Source organism: Theropithecus gelada, chromosome X, assembly GCF_003255815.1.
Source record: "Theropithecus gelada isolate Dixy chromosome X, Tgel_1.0, whole genome shotgun sequence".
NCBI lineage: Eukaryota > Metazoa > Chordata > Mammalia > Primates > Cercopithecidae > Theropithecus > Theropithecus gelada.
Genome location: NC_037689.1, coordinates 14,226,763 through 14,252,048, shown reverse-complemented (window position 1 = coordinate 14,252,048; position 25,286 = coordinate 14,226,763). Strand labels below are relative to the sequence as shown.

The window sequence follows — 25,286 nt, the reverse complement described above, 5'->3', positions numbered from 1 at the left end:
CCTATGTTTGGAAATGTTTGGTATTTCATAGTGTTGTGAGTTTGAAATAGTGCATCAGTAACTTAATTGCTGCTTTTAAGATTGTTTAATAATTACACAAAGCATGGTCAAGAAATACTCCTGCCAGGTTTCATTGCAGAATCTTGAATTACTGATAGATGAAATGTAGGCTAGGCTATTTGAATTCTACATCTCTATTCTTCCTTGTAGGGTTTCAGCGAAATAGTAAAACTAAAATATTGCCATATTGAGGCTGTTTCTTCTCATTTCAGTTTGTATCCTTTGATGGCTCAGTTAGGAATCTATCTAAATATTAATTTATGCTTACAGGACAAGTTAGACTTAGAGATGTAGTACAGTCTGAAAATGTGTGACTACTCTTCTGCTCTTTTTGTCTAGAGGAAGGCAATTGATTATAAAGCATGCTTTGCTTTCATAGTACTCAAACGTTTTAAAATAGTCTGTTTTCTATTGCTGTGGTAGCACACTAAACGGATGTTTGAAGACGTAGTCTGCTTAGTAGGCCAAGGGAAAATAAAAGCAGTTTTCAAAGTGTTCAAATGTTAGATTTTTTTCATTCAGTCAACCATGGCAAATGATTTTTCACTTTTGTTTTGTTGACCATTGCATCCCTAGTGTCTGCATTGTCCTTAGGGCATTATAGGCTCTTGATAAATACTTGTTAGATAAATTAAACATTTAACATTTAAGGGTCACAGTCATTTGTTAGTAATTTACCCATTCAGAAGATGTAATCAGCTTTAAGTTTTAAGAATACAACAAGTGTTGGCTGGCCTAATTATGCATGCACATCAGAGACTTTTTTTTTTTTTTTTTTTTGAGATGGAATCTCTGTCGCCCAGGTTGGAGTGGAGTAGCACGCTCTCGGCTCATTGCAATCTCCGCCTCCCGGGTTCAAGGAATTCTCCTGCCTCAGCCTCCTGAGCAGCTGGGACTACAGGCGCTCACCACCATGAACGGCTAATTTTTTATTTTTAGTAGGGATGGGGTTTCAGCATATTGGTCAGGCTGGTCTTGAACTCCTGACCTCAGGTGATCCACCCACCTCGGCCTCCCAAAGTGCTGGGATTACAGGCGTGAGCCACCGTGCCTGGCCAAGAGACATTCTTGAATGAATACATTAATAATAGCCAGTGCTCATACCAAATGATGTTTTCTAATTTTTCCTTCCTTGTGACTTTTGGGTAGCCAACATCAGTAACTCTTTAGATTTTTGGATTGTAGATAGGAATGAATTTATTGTGGTCATTTTTTTAATGCTTTCCACTTTGTTGATTACTTTTAATGCTAAAAATTTGTAGAGGCTCAGAAAATTTGAATATACATTTGTAGAAATGTTATTTAGAAGAGTTTAAAGAGATTTACTCATCTTTAACTTAGATTTTATACCAACTCTGTTACTTGTTTGTCTTAATTTATCTACCTTGTTTAATGTTGATACACTAGATATTAAATGTCACCCAGTGTTCTTGATAATATGCATTCCTAAAAATTAGTGTTATGCATTGATGTTAATGTGCTTATATGATATTATTACAAGTGGATACTATATTAGTGGTTTATTGTTGACTGGAAAATTTTACAAATTCTATACATATATTGTCACATTGTAAAAGGACGGTTATATTTGGTAGATGAACTTGGACACAGGCTATTTTAAAAGGCACTTAAATACAGTGATTATTGAAAGATCAGTAAAGAGGGAAAGTTTTACCCTCTATGACAATTCTCATAGTAATTTTTTTGTTTCAGAAGTCCATGTCTCATTTTGAGATAAGCAGTGGTGTTCTGACAATACCATCAGACTTCTACTTGGATTTTTAAAACTAATGATATGTTCTCTATTTAAACTGTTGTATAACACTTCCTGTTTACTTGATTTAAAACTCTTCACCTTTTTCATATAAATAAAAGTATAGATAGGATAACTTGATAAAATTAATTCTTCTTCAAATTCTCTATTCTCAGCTTTCTCAAGAAAATAACCCCACAGCATGTCAGTTGTCAGCAGTAAATGTTCAAAGTATTTCTAGTTAGTAGGCTAGTGTATTTTATTTGCACAGCATGTATTTATTATTATTTTAGACCTTACATACCTGAAAAGTATCTTAAGATGCTTTTATGTGACTCTAAATTGAGTGCATTAACTTTCTCACTCTCCTCTTGCAGCATTTTCAGTTAGCTTTGGTTGACTGTAATCCCTGCACTTTGTCCAATGCTGAAAGTAAGTATTATTAAGTACTGTAGTTTTCTACATGTATTCAGATCACTTCATGGCAAATAAAAATAATGTTAGTGATAAATTCTGTGCAATTTTTTCTTTTAGAATTGTTTAATATAACTGTATTGGTTGCCATGGCTACTTACACAAATGGAACCTGCAAGACCAGATATTGTGAACAGCCTGTGTCTAAAATAGATAGGCCAGTGAAGTGAGTTGTTGAATTAAAAGTATCTTCACTAATGAACAAGATTGATTTTTTTCTGTTGTGTATTATATTGTAGATGACTTGGTAGGATTAAAAACAGATTTTGCTGGTCTTTGGGGAAACATCTGAGTATATAAAGATTCTTATCTGATAGCTTACTGATTCCTACTGTGTGGGATAAAAATTACTGGTAATTATGAAGACATTTGTGACTTTTATGATAGTTTTATGTATCATTTAGAAAGTTTGAGTTGACATTTTTCAATTAATTAGAAAAGAATGCATTTATGAAGCATGTTCTAACGAAGTATTTTTTTCCAAACAATTATTTTCTACTTCTATATAAGTGTCTTTTCAAAAGCAGACTGGGTTGATTATATGTTTATCGATATGCATTTAGGTGTATTTACTTAATATACGCTAGAGTATCCAGTAAAAAGGTTTAAAAATATTCACTGATGCTGAATTTCTTAAAAAACCTCTTACTTGAAAAATAAATTATTATTATTATTATTATTGTTTTGAGACAGAGTCTCGCTTTGTCGCCCAGGCTGGAGTGCAGTGGCGTGATTTCAGCTCACTGCAAGCTCCAACTCCCCAGGGTTCACACCATTCTCTTGCCTCAGCCTCCCATGTAGCTGGACTACAGGCGCTTGCCACCACACCCAGCGAATTTTTTGTATTTTTAGTAGACACGGGGTTTCACCGTGTTAGCCAGGATAGTCTCGGTCTCCTGACCTCGTGATCCGCCCACCTCGACCTCCCAAAGTTCTGGGATTACAGGCGTGAGCCACCGCACCCGGCCGAAAAATAAAATTTTTAATTGGTATAAGAAAAATCGAGCAATTAATGACAGTTTCAGTCCTACAAAGGATTCGTGTTTTAAAAAGTCAGTATTTTGCTTTAAGTTACTTTTTTGTTTTTGTTTTTTGTTTCATTTTGAGACGGGGTCTTTCTCTGCCACTTATGCTGGAATGCAGTGGTGCCAGAGTAGCTCAACTGCAGCCACGAACTCCTGCACTCAAGTGATCTTCCTGCCTTAGCCTCCTGTAAATCACTTAAAAGAGTATAGAGAGATATTAGTGAAAAGTAGTCTTAGTCTTTAGAAATGCCCTAGGAATTTGTTGAATCAGCAAAAACCCAGTAGAATTTTCAGTATAACATGGATTTAGAAATAGTATGGATTAAATCATCATTTAAGCCAGATGAATTACGTCATACTTTTACTAAAGGTAATTTCCTGTGAAAATTCAAAGGATTTTTATTTTCTTAAATGAAATTCAGGATCCGATACTGATTAGGGTGTTTGTAGAATAAATGGTAGAAAAATAACATGCAGCAATATTTTATAGTTTCTAAGATAAGGTTCGATTTGAACAAATTGAGTCATTGGTTTAGTAATTTATAAAGTTTCAATTTATACGTTTTTCTTAATTATATATCCAGGTTGTATAAACCATCTAGAATATATAGATGCTTAAAATTCTTTTCAAATTAGTTTATAAGAAAACAACTGATTATCCTTTAATTCATTATGGTCTAGTACCTAAAAGGTAACTTTGGTAAGTCAGTTGAATGATAATTTTTTAGGGATGTCACATAAATATCAAAGTAAATATTTTGGTAAATCCTCGTTTTATTCTACTCTGTTTAAATCTCAGTTGTAGATCATTACTCTTGAGAGAAAAATGTCTGCATAGGTAGGATGAGTGCCACATGGCAGAAAACTGCTGAATTTGAAACAGTTTGAACCATCATGAGTGCTACAAGGTGGTTGATCACTCAAATGGGAGAGCATGTTTTCTATTTAGAGACTTTAGGCTATTACAGTTTAGTTGATTTGGATAGTTTACTTTAGACAGTCTACTTGATTACTTGATAACTATGATAATGCCTGATGTCACAATAAATGTAGAGTACCTACTTTGAGCCAGTGTTACTCTTCAACACCAGGCTCCTTATTGTCTTTGTAAAACTTATTTCTCTTTGAATTTTTTATGTCATCACTGATTTGTACTTTGGTTTTAATATTTTTTAATTAAATATTGATTTTACTCTTGTTTGACTTGGGATTCAGGTTTTAAATACTGTGTTTTGAAATGTATAGATTATAAAGGTTTTCTCTATTTGCTTAATGTTGCCATTTTGAACTTTGTAAAACATATTCACTTGCTATAGATTTAATGCTAATTTTAATAATTACATTGACAGAAATTTCATTTGATAATGACCAACAATGAATACATGTGGTTTCTTATCATGATTATGTTCTTTCGTGTGTTTGTTTGTATGGTCTATTTTAGTAAAAGCAAATAAAAGTTATGTTTTTCTATTACTTAAATCTATATAGTGTAGACTGTGATAATGTTTGATGTTTTGTTATTCTTACTTAATTTGCCCCAAATTCTGCTGTACTATTACTGATTTTTTATTTTGCCTCATCCTTTGCAGTTCAATTTCACATTGCCCACTTATATGAAACCCAGGTAAGTATTTTAACTTACTCTATTTAAAACAAAAGCAAACAAAAATCATCACTCCTATCATGCTTTACTGAAATCAGAAATGTACAGATAATTTAATGGAGTTCTGGGCATTACTTCTTAGGTAAATTTTGTATTTTATACTCATTAAATGTGATCAAGATGCTGCTTAGTAAAACAGTTATTCCAAGGAGTGTTTGCTGTGTACAAATAAATTCCATTTAATATTTTCCTTTAAACTTGATCCATTTGCGGCTGGGCGCGGTAGCTCACGCCTGTAATCACACTGCTTCAGGAAGCCGAGGCGGGCAGATCACTTGAGGCCAGGAGTTTGAGACCAGCCTGGCCAACATGATGAAACCTCATCTTTACTAAAAATATAAAAAGTTAGCGGGGCATGGTGGCAAGTGCCAGTAATCCCAGCTACTTGGGAGGCTGAGACACAAGAATTGCTTCAACCTGGGAGATGGAGGTTGCAGCAAGCTGAGATCTTGCCACTGCACTCCAGCCTGGGCAACAGAGTGAGACTCTGTCTCAAGAAAAAAAGAAACAACTGAACTTGATGTAGATCATTTGCAAGCTCAAATGGCTATATTTAAGATTTATCTTATTCTTGATGCCAAATACCTTGCTTTTCAGAATGTTTATAGATGGTTGTTGTAATGCATTGTTTTTTAAAAAAATTCTTTTGCTTTTTCTTAAGACTGAAGTAACTCTTCTATGTGTCATTATTGGAAAAGCATCAAGAGTCACCTCCGGATGTCCTTGCCATTAATTTCATGGCTCCTTTACTTTAAAAAACTTTTAAATTTTAGAACATCTTGGTTTTGTGTGTGTTGATTAATATACAGTCAAGACTGATACATCTTGATTTTGCTTAGTTGTATGATAAAAGTATAACACATTCGGTGGGGGGTGTTGGAGGCAAGGGGAGGGAGAGCATTAGGACAAACACCTAATGCATGTGGGAAAAACCTAGATGATGGGGTTGATAGGTGTAGCAAACCACCATGGTACATGTGTGTATACCTATGTAACAAAGCTGCACAGTCTGCACATGTATCCCAGAGCTTAAAGTAAAATAAATAAAAATATAACACATTCATTTTAGGCAGTGGTATGGAAAATCAGGAATAAATTTGTATGAGACTCAAAATTAGGTCATTATAGTTTACATAAATTATTTTATTTTATTTTTTATTTTTTTGAGACGAAGTCTTGCTCTGTCACCCAGGCTGGAGTGTAGTGGCGTGATCTTGGCTCACTGCAACCTCCACCTCCCAGGTCCAAGCAGTTCTCCTGCCTCAGCCTCCCAAGTATCTGGGATTACAGGCGCCCACCACCACGCCCAGCTAATTTTGTGTATTTTTAGTAGAGACGGGGTTTCACCATGTTGGCCAGGCTGGTCTCGAACTCCCGACCTCAGGTGATCCACCTGCCTCGGCCTCCCAAAGTGCTGGGATTACAGGCGTGAGCCACCGCGCCCAGCCGACATAAATTTTTTACAGCTTTTTAGGAAACAAATACTGTTGTTGTTTTTTTTAATGCCTACATAAATTATAAGGTCTGTTTTGATGTTTTGGCCCAAGTATTACAATAAGGCATATATGTGCCATGCAGAGTTCATACCCACCAGATACAAGATCCTGCTACATCCCATTATTTATATTGTTATAGGATGTAATCAGATAGTTTGAGATCATTTATGTTGGTGGTTCCCAGACCCAGCTCTGTGGCAGAATTATCTGGGAAGCTTTATAAATCAGAGCTGTCATGGGGAGCTTTAAAAAATTAGCATCAGATTTCTGGGTACCTCAACCCCCGCAACCCCCCTTTGCCTCCCCATCCCCCCTCTGCCCCCCCATCCCCCCTCTGCCCCATACTCTAGTTTTTCTAGTTCTCTCTGAGATCACTGGTCTGTCATTAGCTAAAGAAGCAGAAGTTTTTTTAACCTTTATTTTTAACGAGTATTTTTGCTGGAGATGGAATTCTGTTTATCTGACTGCTTTGAAATTCACAATACATTGTCTTTTGGCTCTCATTGTTTCTGATGTGAAGTTGTCTGTTGGTCTTACTGTTTAATCCCGTGAAGGTAGTGTGGGCACAGGGCCCTCCTCCCGTTGATTCATTTGATAAATTTTAATACTGATTCAGATTAAACAAAACAAAAGAATAAACTCATGGCAAACAGTACATAATTGTTAGGTGACAGGAGGATGACACTGTAAACATATGAAAGGATTTAAAAAACCCTACTCCAGTGATTATAATATGAATTTTCATTTTCAAGTGAAAAATTAAGAGAAGCAAGATGGCCTGCTTACCTACATATTAAAAGTTAGTTTTTATATAGTTCCACCAGTTTTTACCAGTGGACCCTATTTATGAATATGGATTTAGGAAATTTAAGTGACATGTATTTAATGGCTACTGCTGGGCAAAAAATAGTTCAAGGGAAGTTTCTCTACTTCTCTACATAGGAAGAAGTCTTCCCCACTAATAAATGAAGAAGTATCATTTCATAATCCCCGAGGGCCCTCTCCCCACATTACCTTCACAGGATTAAATCCTAAGATCATAATTAAGACTAAAGTTATGGAATACCACTTTACCTAGAATTGTGTTAAAGAAATGTTAGCAAGTACAATGGGTTTGTGGTATTGAGCTTATAATGTTTGGAAGCAAAAACGTCTTGGCCGAGTGCAGTGGCTCATGCCTGTAATCCCAGCACTTTGGGAGGCGAAGGTGGGTGGATCACTTGAGCTTAAGAGTTTGAGACCAGTCTGGGCAACATGGTGAAATCCCATCTCTACCAAAAATACAAAACTTAGTGGGATGTGGTAGTGCACGCCTGTAGTCCCAGCTGCTTGGGAGACTGAGGTGGAAGGATCTCGTGAGCCTGGGAGGTGGAGGTTGCAGTGATCTGAGATCTCACCACTGTGCTCCAGCCTGGGTGACAAAGCGATACCCCATCTCAAACAAAAAGGAAAAACAAGAGGTCTTTTGTAGGATTAAAAAAATATATTATTAAATTTAGTAATAGGCATTTGGGTTTAATTTTAATGAGATCTCATCCCCTAACCCTGTATTTTTATCTTTTATGGTCTTATAGACAAGCTGTTAATATTTTATTAGATTAAAAAATAGATTGGCCAGGTGTGGTGGCTCACACCTGTAATCCCAGCGTTTTGGGAGGCCGAGGCAGGTGGATCACTTGAAGCCCAGAGTTCAAGACTAGCCTGGGGAACATGACGAAACCCTGTTTCTACTAAAAATAAAAAATTAGCTGAGTGTGGTAGCATGTGTCTGTAATCCCAGCTACTTGGGTGGCTGAGGCAGGAGAATCGCTTGAACCTGGGGAGGCGGAGGTTGCAGTGAGCCGAGGTGGCACCACTGCACGCCAGCCTGGATGACAGAGTGAGACTGTTTAAAGGAAGAAAAAAAAATGATTCTCATAGGTTTCTATGTATATTGTCATACCATCTATAAATAAAGATAACTTTGCTTCTCTGTACATGTGCCTCACAATGATGTTTTGATTAACAAAGGATCACATATATGATGGTGGTCCCATAGGATTATAATAGTGTATTTTTACTGTACTTTTTCTGTTTCTTTTAACTGTACCTTTTCTATGTTTACATACTTACCATTGTATTGTAATTGTCTTTAGTATTCTGTATTGTAACATGCTGTACAGGTTTGTAGCCAGAAGCAAGAGGCTATACCGTATAGCTTAGATGTGTAGTAGGCAATGCCATCTAGGTTTGTGTAAGTATACTCTGATGTTTGCACAACGATGAAATTGTTAAGTGATGCATGACTGTATAATGTCATATCTCCAAATATATTGTCAATTATTCTTGAACATTTATATTGATGAATTAATTTACCTTCCCTGTTTTATTAGCTGGGACCTCCAGATCATTTTTTTCTACAGTAATAATAGTATTAACTGGGCTTCTTTTCTTTTTCTTGAGTTTAGTGAAATAATTTGAGCAGTTCACCATCTTAATTCTTATAGCCTTTAAAGTTTCAAGATAGAGGATTTCTCCCTTTCCATTCTGTTACTAAAATGTTAGTTATTTTTGAATAGATAATCCAAAATGAAAAGTTTTGAAAGAATACACAGTGAAGTATCCTCTTCCTTCCACTTCCCCAGGCATCTACTCCCCTCTCTAAAGCCATCAGTGTTACCAGTGGTTTTTAAATCCTTCCAGAGAAACTCAGTGTATATATAAGCAAGTCCACATATGTTTGCATGTATATTTCTTATATTTAATTTTATTCAAATGATAGCCAATAATGTATGTTCTCTTCTGACCTTGCTTTAAATTTTAACTTAATATTGTGTCTTGGAAATCATTCCATATCAGTATGTGTAGAGCTGCATCATATCCCTTTACATATAGATGTACTGTTAACTAATTTACTCCTCTTTGAGGAATAATTACAAATAATGTTGTTTTGAATAACACTGTTTATAATGTTTCATTTTTAACACTTTTCTGTCAAGCATTAATATATTAACAAAACACTATAGACTTATCTTTGTTATTATACTATATAGCAAAATAATATATAGATAAGTGCTATAATACTTATCTATATTAGACGTCTATAATATAGATAAGTATTTTACACGAATCCAAGAACTCTAAATAAAGAAAAAAATTCCAGCTGATACATAGGTATGTGATAAATATGTAGGGTTTATTTCATGAATACATAGGATTTTACCATTTTAACCAATTTTAAGTGTACAACTCACTGACATTAAGTAAATTTGTATTGTTGTGCAGCTGTCACCACCATTCATCACTAAAACTATTTCATCATCTCAAAGTATCCATTAGGTAATAATTCCCCGTTACCACCTTCACTGGGCTCCTAGCAACCACTATTCTACTTTCTGTCTTTGTGAGTTGACCACTCTAGGTATCTCATAAAAGTGGAATCTGCCAGGTGTGGTGTCTCATGCCTGTAATCCCGACACTTTGTGAGGCCGCGGGGTGGATCATTTGAGGCCACGAGTTCAAGACCAGGCTGGCCAACATGGTGAAACTCCGCTTGTACTAAAAATACAAAAATTAGCCGGGCATGGTGGCAAGCGCCTGTAGTCCCAGCTACTCGGGATACTGAGGCAGGAGAATCGCTTGAACCCAGGAGGTGGAGGTTGCAGTGAGCCAAGATCCCGCCACTGCATTCCAGCCTGGGTGACAGAGCAAGACTGTGTCTCAAGGAAAAAAAAAAAAAAGTGGAATCATACAATATTTGTGCTTCTGCATCTGACTTATTTCACTTAGCATAATGTCTGTATCGTTTGTATATGTTGTAGCCTGTGTCAGAATTCCATTCCTTTTTAAGACTGAATAATATTCCATTATATAGATACACCACATTTTGTTTATCCATTTCATCTGTTGATGGACACTTGGTTTGCTTCCAGTTTTTGTCTGTTGTGAATAGTGCTGCTTGACTATGGGTGTGTATATAAGTTGTTAGAGTTCTTGCTTTCAGTTTTTTTTGCAATATACCCAGAAGTGGAATTGCTGGATCATGTGGTAATTCTATGTTTAATTTTTTGAGAAACAGTCATACTGTTTTTCCTTTGTGTTTTGAAGCAAGTATTATATCCGAACCTAATAAAAGACAGTATAATAAGAGAATCAATATACAGATTGGTATCATGATGAATATTGGTGTAAAAATGCTAATAAAATATTAGCAAACAATACCTTATCTTATTAAAAAAACAACAATATACTATGACCAAGTGTCATTCATTTCAGGAATGCAAGGTTGACTGAATCTTAGGAAATCTATTGATATTGCAATAATAGAGCTAAAGGTGAAGTCAAATCATTATCACCATAGATTCTGAAAAAATCTTTGATAAATTCAATACCCATTTCTAATAAAAACACTCTTATACATAGGAATTGCAGGTTACTTTCTTATCATGATAAAATACATATGCTTTAGTTTCAAAGTCAGAATTTTACTTAAGGCAAAATTCTAGAGACCTTTTTACTAGAATCAGGAGCAAGGTGAAGATACCTACTATTTCCATTAGTCCTCGGTATTATACTATAGGTATTAGCCAGTGTAGTTAGATAAGAGAGAGCAGTAAGTTATAGGCACAAATTTACATACAGAATTAATAAGCTTCAACAACAGTAGTCAGAACATAACAGGAAAAAATTATATTTAGCGTGTTCAGCAAAGTATATTAAATACTTAGGAATAAACTTAAGAGAGGGACTGTGACTCAGTGGTATAAAGATGTTGATTCTCCTTAGTGTAACAGAAACATCAATACAAAAATACCAACAAACTTTTGTTAGGAGTTAGCTAAGTTGATATGGAAAAACATGCAAAAATTGCTAGGATAAAACAGGGGTGGGAGGATTGTATGGGATATACTAACCCAATAAAACCTGTATAATTAAAAATGTGGTACTGGCATGTGAATAGACAGATCAGCGAAATATCCTAGAAAGCCCAGGAGTAGACCCAAGTATATGTAGAAACTGAGTATATGATAAAGGTATTGTTCTTAAATTCTTAGGGCCTGTAATGTCCATCCCATAAATATAATGTTCTTGACTCTTCCTTTTGTAAATCTATTCTGGCAGTCTCTTTTATTGTTGGTGGTGGTGGTGGTGGTGGTGGTTTGGAGTGTCTAGTTCATTTATACTTAATTTGATTATTGATATGGTTGGATAAAGTTAGCTGTCATCCCTATTGTATCCTTTGTATTGTATTGTTTTGCTCTGGTTGCTTTTAAAAGATCTTTCTCTTTATATTTGGTTTTCAAAAATTTGACTTCAATGTGCTCAGATTTTTTTTCTTTATAATTATACTAATAGTATTTTAAGTCTGGGGTTTGATATATTTTATCAGTTTTGGAAAATTCTCAGCCATTGATTTGTCAAATATTTTTTCTGCTCCACCGTTTTTCTCTTCTTGGACTCCAATTACATGTGTGGTAGACTATATGCTATTGCCTCAAACATCTTAGATGCCTTCTTTTTTTTTTTTTTTTTTTTTAACTTTTAACTTTTGTATGTATGTGTGTGTGTGTTTTTTTCCACTTCAGTCTGTATGCTTTCTAGTGACATGTTTTCAAATGCACTGATTTCTTTCTTTTTTTTTTTTAAATATACTTTCCAATCTGCTATTCAGTCCATATAGTGATTTTCTTTTTTAAATATCAGATTAACATTTTTTAGTTCTGGAATTTCCTTTTGTTTCTCTTTCTGGAGTATGATTTTTTGTACATTAATTCATTAGGATTATGTTTTTCTTTTTGTCAACATTGTTCAAATATCTGCCTTTTTTTGCGGGGGGGACAGTATCTGGCTCTGTTGCCCAGGCTGGAGTGCAGTGGTATAATTTCGACTCAACACAACCTCTGCCTCCCAGGTTCAAGCGATTCTTGTGCCTCAGCCTTCCGAGTAGCTGGGACTACAGGCACGTGCCACCACACCCAGCCTAAATATCTGCTTTAAAATTATCTACAGGGCTAGGCGCGGTGGCTGTTGCCTGTAATTCCAGCACTTTGAGAGGCCAAGGCTGGCGGATCACCTAAGGTCAGGAGTTCGAGACCAGCCTGGACAACATGGCGAGACCCCCATCTCTACTAAAAATACAAAAAATTAGCCGGACGTGGTGGCACGCCTGTAATCCTAGCTGCTTGGGAGACTGAGGCAGGAGAATTGCTTGAACCCAGGAGGCAGAGATTGCGGTGAGCCAAGATTGTGCCACTGCACTCCAGCCTGGGCGACACAGTGAGAGTGCGTCTCAAAAAAATAAAAATAAAAAACTACAAATTTCACCATCTGAGTAATTTCACAGTTGGTTTTCATTTTCTTTTCTTTTGAATATAGGTAAAATTTTCCTAATCTTCATAAATTTAATATTTTTTATCCTGCATATCATGAATAATACATTGTAGAGATTGACTATATTTTTCTGAAGATTGATATATTTTTGCTTCATTAGCCAGTCAATTCACACTCTAAACTTTGTCACCTTTGTAATGGCAGCAACTGAAATCTCTTTCTAGTTCTTTTAGGCTGCTCATTATCTGTTCTGTTTATGCATAATTCAGCGGTTAGAGCTTTGGGCAGAGTTTTATGTGTGGAATTTGGTGTTTCCACTCTGTCTCCTGACTGGGATTTCTCCCCTTGCTTCCAACTCTTATGGTAGCCTCAAAATCTGTCCTATGATTCTTCAGGGTAGTAAGTCTGCCATTTCTATTTGAGTTCTAGCCAGCCAAGTACCAGTTGAAGCCTGCCTTCAGGTGAAAATCCAAGAAAAAGGGGGTTACTCATCTAGTGCCATTTCCTTCCTTTAAGTGTGAACTTTTCCTTTGGTTTTGCCTGATTTTGGTTTCTCTCCAGTGCCATCTGGTAGTTGACTTTTATATTTTATCCAGAATGTGAAGCTGTGTGTGGAATGCCACTCCAAATATTGTCAGAGGCAAAACTTCTACTCAACACTATTAAAGATAAATTCATGTTACTTTTTTACACATCGTTTATAATTCCTATTTAATGTTCTATAAGCATCCATCATATTTTGTTTCCACTTGTCTAGTGGCGTAAACTTAGATTGCCCCCCAACTTCTCCATATTGCAAGCAGTACTGTTCAGAACATTACCTGTGGAAAGGTTTCCTTGGCATACATATTCCAAGAGTAAGATTGCTGAATTGTAGGATATTTGTATTCCTAATTTTTTGAGTAAATCCCCTTCCACCAGGACATGAGTGTTCTCCTTTACTCACATCCCTACAATACTTGGAATTACTCAAATTTATGTTTTCCAGTCTTAAAGGTAGAAGATGTTATGTCATTTAAACTTGTATGTTCTGATTTCTAGAGGAGTATAGTTTTTTACATTTTTTTTCACCTTTTGTGTGTTGGGTTACTTACGTCCATTGCCTGTTTTTCTGCCTATGCTTTTTGAGTCAGATCTTTGCTCTTCTTTATGATTTGTGTTTTTTTGATCATGTCCAATAAATTATCTCCCATCTCAAGGAAATGTTCTCCTACATTTTCTTCTCTTAACTTTATACTTTTACCTTTCATATTCAGGTCTTTAATGCAGTTGCTGGTTTTGTTTTATATGGTATGAGGTAGAAATCTAACTTCATATTTCCAAATATGATGCTACCATTTTTTCAAGTATGTCATTGTTTTTATTACAGTGCTGGGAGGTATATTTTAACATTTGTTAAGATAATTCAGGAAGGTGGTTTTCCTAAAATTTACGTCGGATCACATTACTTGAAATCATTCAGTGGTTCTCCATTGTTTTAGGATACAGTCAGTAGTCTTTAAATAGATTAGGGAGGTCTTTGTGAAGTAATCTTTGCATTTTCTGTCCAGCCTGCTAGTACTCTAAACTTAATATGTGCTCGTTTTTCCTCTGAGAAGTATTATAATGTTACAGCACAATATGCTTAATTTGTTTTTTCTGTATATATTTTTCACTACTATGTAGTCTTAGCAGTTCCTGTTATGTATTAGGTGTTTAACAAATATTTATCAGTTGAAGGAATTGAATAACTTGACCCTTATCCTTGGCCTAACTATTTAATTAACTTTTTTAGACCAGATGAGTGTTCGGGGGGAACCAGTTTAGCTGATAAGTAAAAGTTGTTTTAATAACTCCGGATTGCTTGGCGCGCTGGCTCACACCTGTAATCCCAACACTTTGGGAAGCCAAGGCGGGCGAATCACCTGAGGTTGGGAAACATGGAGAAACCCCGTCTCTACTAAAAATACAAAAGTAGCCGGGCGTGGTGGCGCATGCCTGTAATCCCAGCTACTCGGGAGGCTGAAGCAGGAGAATTCACTTGAACCCGGGAGGCGGAGGTTGCAGTGAGCTCAGATTGTGCCATTGCACTCCAACCTGGGCAGCAAGAGCGACACTCCGTCTCAAAAAAACAAACGGAAAAACCCCTGATCATCTCAATGGACAGTTCTCTCAAATCTTCCTTATGTTAGTGGTGTGTGTGTGTGTGTGTGTGTGTAGTTCCTTAATTGTTTCCATCATTAGGATAACCCTGTAGGTAGCAAGATTGGATGTTAGCTCTTGTTTTATTGCTTCAGTTGTTTATTGATGTTGATTCATAGTTTAAGTGACTTGCCTGAGGTTCATACAGCTAGTTTTGTATTTCTACCTACTTTTTTTTTAAAAAAAAATTTGTTTGCTCAGGCAGTTATATACTGGTAATGATATGAATAAAAGCCACTTCAATCCATTGTTCTGCCAAGTATGTTTTACAGGTAATATTTATGAGCCTTTCTTTTGTTAGTTTTTTCCTTTTGTTTTGGGGGAGTTGTCTTAAGGTTTATAACTGTAGCAATAAACAGTTTTAGTTATATCAGTACTCTTGAGAACTGTGGCTAAATGGTTTCATTTAGACATTTGCCTGTGAAATCCTAAGTCTTGCAAACATTGTTAGGCTGTAACTATCAGAGTTTTGATGTCTTTAAAATTATATTCGTTATAAATATTTTTAAAGGATATTTTAGATACACCAGAAACTGTATCTTTAAAACTTAGATTTTTAATTACTTTTGTACTTCTTTAGATTTTGTCTACAGCATTTTTTATATGTGCTTTATTTATTTATTTATTTAGACACGGAGCCTCGCTTTGTTGCCCAGGCTGGAGTGCAGTGGTGCAATCTCTGCTCACCGCAACCTCCGCCTCCCGGGTTCAAGCGATTCTCCTGCCTCAGCTTCCCGAGTAGCTGGGACTGCATGTGCCTGCCACCATGCCTGGGTAATTTTTGTATTTTTAGTAGAGACGTGGTTTTACTATGTTGGCCAGGCTGGTCTTGAACTCCTGACCTCGTGATTCGCCTGTCTCGGCCTCCCAAAGTGTTGGGATTACAGGCGTGAGCCACCGCGCCTGGCCTGACATGTGCTCTATTTATTGAGTTGCTTGGGAGCTCAGTGTTTCTAGGCGGACAGATTATGCACTTGGAGGTAGAATACGTCTCTTGATTCATTAATGTTATTAAATAAAATTGAGACTACTTATGTTATTAAATTTGAGATGATGATATTGGCATTTGGAAAATTCTTAAGTCGTATTTTAGTGATACTTTGTTATAGTGAATGTCAGTTTTACTGGTGTTAGGTACTCTGGAACAAGGCTTATTACTCAGCTGTCTAATGTTAAACATTCAATAATGAAATCAGCACTTTTTTCTTTTAGTTTTTAAAAATATGCTAAAACATCAGTATTGTATAATTCTTAATATATGAAGTAGTTCTTTAAAGATTATGTTAATTTTTCTCCAAATCTCTTTTTCTGCTCTTTAGAGGAAATATCATTCTGCAAAAGAAGCTTATGAACAACTTTTGCAGACAGAGAATCTTTCTGCACAAGTAAAAGCAACTGTCTTACAACAGTTAGGTATGTAATAGTATACATTTAGTCTATTATAAATGCTTCTCTTTATGTTTTTTACATGTTGAGTATGGCAAATATGTGGCTCATATATTCTGTTCTTTTGCTCAGAGTTGATAAAATTATTCTGAACCCAGCATATTTCTATTCTCTGCCTAGCATTGTCCTTCCCACAGTCTGTCTCAGTATAATTCTTTAGTATAGCTGGTCCTTTTAAATTATCAAAATTACTCCCTAGTATTTAACCCAAGGAGGATTCAATACTTTCTTTGTGCCAGATATATGCTTAAGCACTTAATGAAGTTGTGATTTATCTAATGTCACTCAGTGGTTGGTGAGCTTGCTTTCATAGCTTTATCAGTTACAATGACTATAAAACAATTTATCTAAAAACTGTAGAGCGTTTAACACTGTGAGCATGCAGTTCTATTCTAATGTGTAACATGAGGGAATCTGTTCGTTTGGATGTCATGTGTAGCTATCACCAAAAAGATAGTGAAAGAACTCCCCAGCCTTTAATTTTGTTGCTTAATTATTGAGTCATGTTTCTTGTTTGTATTTGATATTTGGGTTGTTTTTTCAGTTTTGTTTTTGGTCTGGGAATTCTTAATTTTTAGCCAACATTGTAGCAATATGAATGTTTTCATAATGTAACTTTTTTATATAGTTTTAAAGTCACTTAAGCTTAGATTTTATCATTTATCTTTAGATAATATATATAAAAATTTAATAATTATAAATCACTGAATAAAAACAAATATTTTGACACTTTTATAACTCTTAAAAGTATAGACAACTCGAGTAAAATCCTAATGGATAAAATTACAGACAAAACTCAGGCTTTATTATGAAGGCAATATTTGTTTTTTCATTTATCAAATACTTTATAGTTTGTTTGCTTATTTATTTTAGACAGAGTCTCGCTCTGTCCCCCAGGCTGGAATATAGTGTCGTGATCATAACTCACTGCAGCCTGAAACTCCTCAGGTCAGGTGATCCTCCCACCTCAGCCTCCCGAGTAGCTAGGGCTACAGGCGCATGCCACCACGCCTGGCTGATTTAAAAATTTCTTTTGTAAAGACAAGGTCTCTCTCTGTGTTGCCCAGGGTGGTCTCAAACTCCTGGCATCAAGTGGTCCTTCTGCCTCAGCCTCCCCAAATTCTAGGATTACAGGTGTGAGCCACTGTGCCTGGCTTATAGTTCTTATCTTATATAGGATGTGAATATATGTAGCCAGGGCCAGTGAGGTAGGATTGTGTGTATATTTTTTAATCTGAACTATCATTGATTCTATAGCCTTATATTTATTCCTTGGAAATAAACATTTTGTTAATGGAATGTCTTGAAGATTCTTAATTGGCCCAGTGCTATGGCTCACGCCTGTAATCCCAGCACTTTGGGAGGCCGTGGTGGGTGAATCACATGGTCAGGAGATCAAGACCATCCTGGCCAACATGGTGAAACCCTGTCTCTACTAAAACTACAAAAATTAGCTTAGCGTGGTGGCACGCGCCTATAGTCCCAGCTACTCAGGAGGCTGAGGCAGGAGAATTGCTTGAATCCGGGAGGTGGAGGTTGCAGTGAGCCAAGATCATGCCACTGTACTCTAGCCTGGCAAAAGAGCGAGACTCTGTCTCAAAAAAAAAAAAAAGCCCATTATTTTTTTTATATGGAATAGTAAATAAGACTTAACATCTTTATATTCTTTGTTTCATAACTTGAAATTTTTTCAGATATCAAAATTAGAAAAGTCTGATTTATAATCTGTTGTATCAGTACTAAAAATTGTTTTAATTTCTCTTGAATGAAAGCTCTTCATAGCTTTTACTACCTTACTGTGAGAAACTGACTTTCTTAACGGCCGGAATTGGCAGTTCTAAATTTTGGAAATATGTACTACAAACTAAATTAATAAATTGACAGAAAAGAATACTTTTTTGGTTTATTTTCTACTTGGTATTCTTAAACATAGAAGAACAATTAAGTCATTTACGTAAATATTTTCAAGTCATTTACGTAAATATTTTTAAATCATTTACTGTAGGTTGGATGCATCACACTGTAGATCTCCTGGGAGATAAAGCCACCAAGGAAAGCTATGCTATTCAGTATCTCCAAAAGTCCTTGGAAGCAGATCCTAATTCTGGCCAGTCCTGGTATTTCCTCGGAAGGTGAGACTTACAAGACATTTATGTTTGCTTTTGTCTATTCCAGCTAAGAGATTTTAATTACAATCTAAAATGTTAGTTTACATATCTAACCTGATCAGTGTATTTTCTCTTCTGAGTACATTATTACCAAGATTCCGGGAAGTTAAACAATAAAATAAAGTTTCCAAATGTGTTTTTTTAATAGCATAATTTTTGGTCTGGCAGGACATTTCTTATTTTGGTTATTGGATTTTTATTTGATTTGAGTTATTGCTAGTTTTAAAAAAGTCTTATCTGATAGTAACTTTTAATGAAGTATTTAAATGCCTTTCCTTCAGATTTCCAGTATTTTTTCTATATGTCTGTTTTATAAAACAGGATTAATTTCTCATCTGCCTGTTGACTATTGGTAGTCAGTGGAACCTTAATAATTTATAATTTTGATTAATATTTACCTTAGAATTGACATAATTATAGTAAATCTCAAATCACAGTTATACTTGAAGTCTTACAGTGAGAAAGTGTATCAGATTTGTTGGAATGGAGAAGTGTCATGTAACGAAAATCGTTTTCTGCAAGTCTATAACCATTTCTCCATACTGTTTATCCATTGAATGTCTGAATTATGCTTAGTGATGATCTGAACTATACCTCATGCATGAGTATCTGATAGATTATAGTTTTAGACTATCATCAGATTGTATTTTGATTCCTAATCACTTTTCGCTTTCATGATATGGTGAAAAGATCATACTAGGAGCCAAGACACTTGGATTCAAGTCCTGATTCAGCTACTGTTTGTGGAATTGTGCATGGTTTAGTTAAACCTCTTAAAGCCTCAATTTTTGTTTAACGTATTAGAGAATTGTATTAGATCGGTGGTCCTCAGGGGCAGGCTGTTTTGCCACCCCTACCCCAGCCAAGGACTTTTCACAATGTTTAGAGACATTTATTTCTTTCATCACAGCTGTGGGGTGTGCTACTTTCGTATAGTGGGTAGAGACTAGGGATGCTGCTCAACATCCTACAATGCACAGGACAGTCCTCTACAGCAAAGAACTGGGTGGCCCCAAATGTCAGTAATGCTGTAGTTGAGAAACCCTGGGTTAGATGATCTGTTAGATACCTTCCTGCTTTAAAGGTTCCAATTTTATGACTTCTTTTGAAATTATTGTGTTTTAACTTTAAGTTTTCTGTTACTTTTTACATAGAATACCTAATTGTAAGTAAATTTGCCGTATAATCACATTAAATTTTCATTGTATGGCTTCAGTTTTCCTTTAAGGAAAGTATGCTTGTATGAGACAAAGTAATATTAATATGGTTCCTTCTCTAAAAATATTTGATTACTCATACTATGCTTAGAAGAAGGTTAAGGAAAATTTTTTTAAAAAACATTTCATTAATTCATTATTAACATACAATAAGAGTTGACTGGAAAGGTACCTATTTTTTGGTGAGGATTTCCTAATCCCTCCCCAGGCTTGTAAAAGAGCCTAATTTGGGTTGCTTCTAAATAAAGCTGGAGGGTCCAAACTTTTGTGTTTCTCTTCTACAGGAGCAGAAACTGGATTTTATTATTTTTGTATCTTTTTACCTGACAAAGTGGCTATTCGATAAATGGATGAAATGAACTAACTAAACTCCATTTGCTTTTGGAGCTAGCACTATTACTATTAGTGTTGTGGAGTGTGAGGCTTCATGTAGTGATTGTAAAGGAGGTCTGAAACTGGGAAACAGTGGGTGCCTGTCTCTTGTTTTCAGGTTTATGTATGAAAATTTCTTTTAGCGTAGATTAAAAGGAATGTATACTGGAAAGTATTTTCCTTCTGACCTAAGATGGTTTAATATAGTAGTGTAGATGTCTTTTTAGTATAGGTTTTTAAATTTAAATTCTAGTTGTATAAAATTATAATGAGCCATGTGTAGAATTAACTATCATAGTCATGCTGTAATTTTTAACTTCAATGAGCAGTATTTCATCATCAGTATTTCAGTGGGCAGTATTTTATCATTTTTTTTTCCAGTTAACTAATTTTACATTGTAAAACATTACGATGCTTTTAATTTAATCTTTTTGGGTAATTTTTTGGGTAAAATTTTCCAAATATACAATATACTTTTCCTGACTAAATAAATAAAGGATACTTATCACAATTTATCTTGGTTTTGGGTTCAAGGTTATCATTTTAGACATATTATTTTCCATCTGTAATAATAAAATTCTAAATCCTTTAGACTTTTCTTATTCTCTTTTACTGCTTTCTAATGTGTTGTTTCTAATCTGTTTCTTATGAGAAAGATATTATGAATGAATTATGTTTTAGATGTTTTTAAAGTTCCAAATGAAGACCTCAGTTGTCAGTAAGAAATTTTGGGGTTTGATGACCCTAATATTTTTGAGGCTTTCTATTACTTAACCTCTGCCTTCAGGTCTGTGTTGAAGATGGACTTTGCTTGTCATTTGGCACTTGTATATCGAAGTAAAATTGTAATGTGATATTCTGTTATGCTAGCACCAATCATTGTGTTATCACAGAACTGTAGAATATTACAACTGGGAAGGACCAGGGAGGTCACCTGGTTAACCTTGTAAATCCTGTCACTTCAAAGATTTAGAAAGTGGGTTCATAATCACAGATAATTAGTATGATAGCAGGGATTAGACCCTAGGTTCACCCTGGGCTTTTTTAATTACACAAGACTGTCTCAGAGGAACCTACTTTTATTAGAGGAAAAGTGGTTGATGGTTGGACATCTGTATCTGGGCACATTGGTTTCCTACTTCGATTTTGTAGGAATGGAATGTTAAAACATTGGTTTTGGGAAGAACTGCTTATTTCTCCCAGCAGTTAGGCAGATTTGTCTATAAATCTGAGATGGCTTTGATTTCACAACAACTACAAAACAGCATGTTTTCTACTATCTGTTAAGCATTCCCTTTCACGCTGGTGTCTGTTCCTGTTTGGCATTACTGCTGATCTCTTCTTATGAATTTTTCCTTCATAAAACAGTTTGTAGATGCTCTCTGAAACTGCCTTCTCAATCATGGACATTTCTTATACCTTTCAAACCACAAGATTAGTGATTCGTTAGGCTTTTACATCTCCCTTGTAGGTGTCCTATGTTTTTACAGCCTCTCTTCCATATGGATGAATTCCAAATCTAGATTTCAACACTTAAAGGTATCTTAAACTCCAGGACTACATCTCCTATTCTTTACTTAACATTTCCCATTTTAATGTCCTCACATCATGTCAAAGTCAGCATATTTCAAACTATATTCACCATATTCTTCCCCAAACCAGCTCCTTCTCCTTTAACTTTTGCCAAAAGATCACCATTTTTTAAAATCAAGGTTAACTACTAAGTTACAACCCCCACCCTGTGAACATCTAATCAATCAATCACAAAGTCTTTACCAATCTGTTGGTTTCTTGTTTCTCTCATCTTTTTTTCTTGCCGCTTTCAGTACTTTAACTCCAATTTTGGCCTGTTCCCAACCAGTGAATGTAGCCACCCTCTATTTTTACTGTCTATAACTTATTTTCCTTTCAGTCTGCCCTCCGTATTGTTAGAAAATTAATATTCCTATAAAGTGCTTTCAATGTACTGCTCTCCTTGTTAGAAAAGCAAACTTTAGGGTAATCTTTGGCTGGATTTAAAATTCTCTACTGTTTTGTGTCTGTGCTTTCTTGTATATACGTTAGGTTTTGCTCATGCTGTTCAAACCCATTTAAAATGCCTTTTCTCATCTTCTCTGCCTGAATCAGTGGTTCCCAGAATTTTAGGTTACATAAATCAGTACAATTTCAAAGAATAATTATGAGAATAGAAATACGGTGTTTGGGCAAGTAAAGACATGGACATTTTTTTTTGCAATTTACTGTCAGCCAATAATATCCAAAATAAGAGCATTACAGCATAAATATTAATTCGTTTATTGGAAAAATTATGTATGTATGTGTGTGTTGTCTTTCCAATTTGTTTGCTTGGCAAACGTGCCATATACTGGTTGGCAATTAGGAATCACTAAATAATATGCATCTTTACATATTCAAATCCCTTACTCTTACTCTTCCCTTTTTTGGGGGGGCCTTTCCTGAAACTTGCAGTATATGATGGTCTTATCCTAAATTCTCAGGCCAATTATTGCCTATACTGGCCATTTGCTATGGTATCATGACATTTTTAATGTATCTTCAGTCCTCAACTAAATTGTAAGCTTCATGAAAATAGGGACTGGGTTTTTGTTTTTTTCTTTTTCCTTTAGTGCCAAGAATAAGAAGATAATTTCAGTATTTATAATTTCAGCCATTATCCATGTATTCATGTATATTCACATTAAGAAAATGACAGTCCTTGAATCATTAATCTTACCTTGCTTACTTTACTAGTCATAAAATATTATACTTTATATATTATTTTTACTTTTTACTTTATACTATTTTTGATACTTAGTTTGAGATTAACTGTGTCTTACATGTGCATTTTTTTTTATGAATTAAAGAATTATTGCCCTCAGTGTTGTTACTTGGGAAAGGAAAATTGAAATCTGATACAGCAAATCTTACCAACGTATAGTGTTTTTGTTTTTAACTCTGTATTTTGATGGTATAGGGAACTAGAGGTCAGCTATATAAGAAGAGTGGCTTGTGTGTGTGTGTGTGCACGCATGCATGCAGCTCTCAGTATTATAATATTGAAGTGATATGTCCCCTAATCATTGTAATAGAGTTCATTAATGCAGTATGCTTTTTAGTACCTATAAGACAGACTATAATATGGTTTGCTGGAGGGCTAATTATAATATTCATTATAGTTACCAAGTATATATACACACACACACATAAATATATTAGCTTATTAGGGTTTTTAAAAAATTTGCTGTGATATATAGTCTATCCTTTCAGCCGATTAATTTGTTTCAGTATTAATGGAATTCTTTTGATTTTTTTTTTTTTCCCCCTCCCTTCTCAGGTGCTATTCAAGTATTGGGAAAGTTCAGGATGCCTTTATATCTTACAGGCAGTCTATTGATAAATCAGAAGCAAGTGCAGATACATGGTGTTCAATAGGGTAAGACTTTGTATAAAAATAGTAGTAATTTAATTGATATACAAAGATGGTTACATCACATATATTATACTTCATAGTTTAAATCATTATAAAACCAAGCAGTTTTCTGAGTTGACTTATTTTTTCTTAATTTCTCTTTCCAGTGTGCTATATCAGCAGCAAAATCAGCCCATGGATGCTTTACAGGCCTATATTTGTGCTGTACAATTGGACCATGGCCATGCTGCAGCCTGGATGGACCTAGGCACTCTGTATGAATCCTGCAACCAGCCTCAGGATGCTATTAAATGCTACTTAAATGCAACTAGAAGCAAAAGTTGTAGTAATACCTCTGCACTTGCAGCACGAATTAAGTATTTACAGGTAAAATTTTTAAATAGCACTTTTTTAAAGCCACATATTTCCCCAGAACACTCAGGCAGAAGGAGGGTGGCTGGAAAGTTTGTCTAGTTGTGTTTTGATGTCTATAATCTGTTTCCATATTTTGTAAACATACCATAGCTTGTAATATTATTTTACTTTTCATTTTAAGTAAGATATGCAGTATTTTAAAAGATGCTCTTTTGCACATTTACTCTGTTGATGCATATTAATTTACATAATTTTTTTCTATGTACTGTCTACATTTTTAAGTTGTCATAGCATTTTAGAGAAAACACAAACAGTCTTTCACTCTTGCTTGGAGTTTCATGAGAAGACAGCTATGAGAACTCTGAAAACAGAGCTCAAGCTTTGTTTTGATTCTCACAAAGGTTTATATTCCGGTTACCCTCTTTATATTTAGTGTCTTCTAAAGCCCCAAATTTAGAATCTATTTTCTTTTAAAAAACAATTAGCTATAGCATTTAGGAAGATTTAGTGGACTTGCTCTTACTCAAGTAGGCTTGTGTTAAATTTGCTTTTTACATAATTTTTCCTAGGCTCAGTTGTGTAACCTTCCACAAGGTAGTCTACAGAATAAAACTAAATTACTTCCTAGTATTGAGGAGGCGTGGAGCCTACCAATTCCCGCAGAGCTTACCTCCAGGCAGGGTGCCATGAACACAGCACAGCAGGTGAGAAGTTGGGTTATGTTCTGCAGGTGCCCAGCTTTAAGGGTTCTTTTCAATTCTCTAGTGGTCAAGCTTAATTTACTAAGCACAGGAGGCTTTTAGTAATGAAAAGCCTTTTGATTTAATTGCAAAGGGAATCTAGATCAAAATAAAATTCCCTCTAATATGGGAAGAGATTTTGGGGTACCAACTTAGAACCTTTGTGCATTTTCATGATTTTGAAGGAGATTTCTTAAAATAATGCTACAGTGGTTTGTTTAATTTTTAAGGCAAGTTTTTGAAAGGAAGGTACACATTATTCCATTGATGAATCATTTAATTTTGATTTTCAATCATTGCAATCAGCGATGTCCACATAGCTTTGAAAAGTATGCAGCTTGTAAAGTTTTATAATTTGAAGGAATGAATTAAGAATATATAGAACCCTATTTTTGTCTTCCTTCTGTGATTCTTAGGCATGTAAACCTCATCATCCAAATACTGAACCTGTATTAGGCCTCAGTCAAACACCAATTTCACAGCAATCCTTGCCACTACACATGATTCCTTCTAGCCAAGTAGATGACCTGTCCAGTCCTGCCAAGAGGAAAAGAACATCTAGTCCAACAAAGGTATATGTTTTAGAGAAATAGAAAAT

The 25,286-nt window shown here is 35.2% G+C and overlaps 1 protein-coding gene across 10 annotated transcripts in view; it reads left to right on the top strand.

Annotated features, from left to right (window-relative positions):
• KDM6A (lysine demethylase 6A) overlaps positions 1–25,286 on the top strand; it is a 232,263-nt gene that overhangs the window by 156,264 nt on the left and 50,713 nt on the right. For 3 of the 10 annotated variants that reach the window (XM_025371872.1, XM_025371871.1, XM_025371870.1), the window contains exons 7-14: positions 2,191–2,245; positions 4,902–4,936; positions 16,281–16,374; positions 18,413–18,539; positions 23,499–23,597; positions 23,741–23,960; positions 24,518–24,652; positions 25,105–25,260. In XM_025371872.1, the coding sequence (XP_025227657.1) occupies positions 2,191–2,245; positions 4,902–4,936; positions 16,281–16,374; positions 18,413–18,539; positions 23,499–23,597; positions 23,741–23,960; positions 24,518–24,652; positions 25,105–25,260 (921 nt within the window). The remainder of the gene's footprint in view (positions 1–2,190; positions 2,246–4,901; positions 4,937–16,280; positions 16,375–18,412; positions 18,540–23,498; positions 23,598–23,740; positions 23,961–24,517; positions 24,653–25,104; positions 25,261–25,286) is intronic. The other 7 variants (XM_025371878.1, XM_025371877.1, XM_025371876.1 and 4 more) reach the window with 3 other exon arrangements.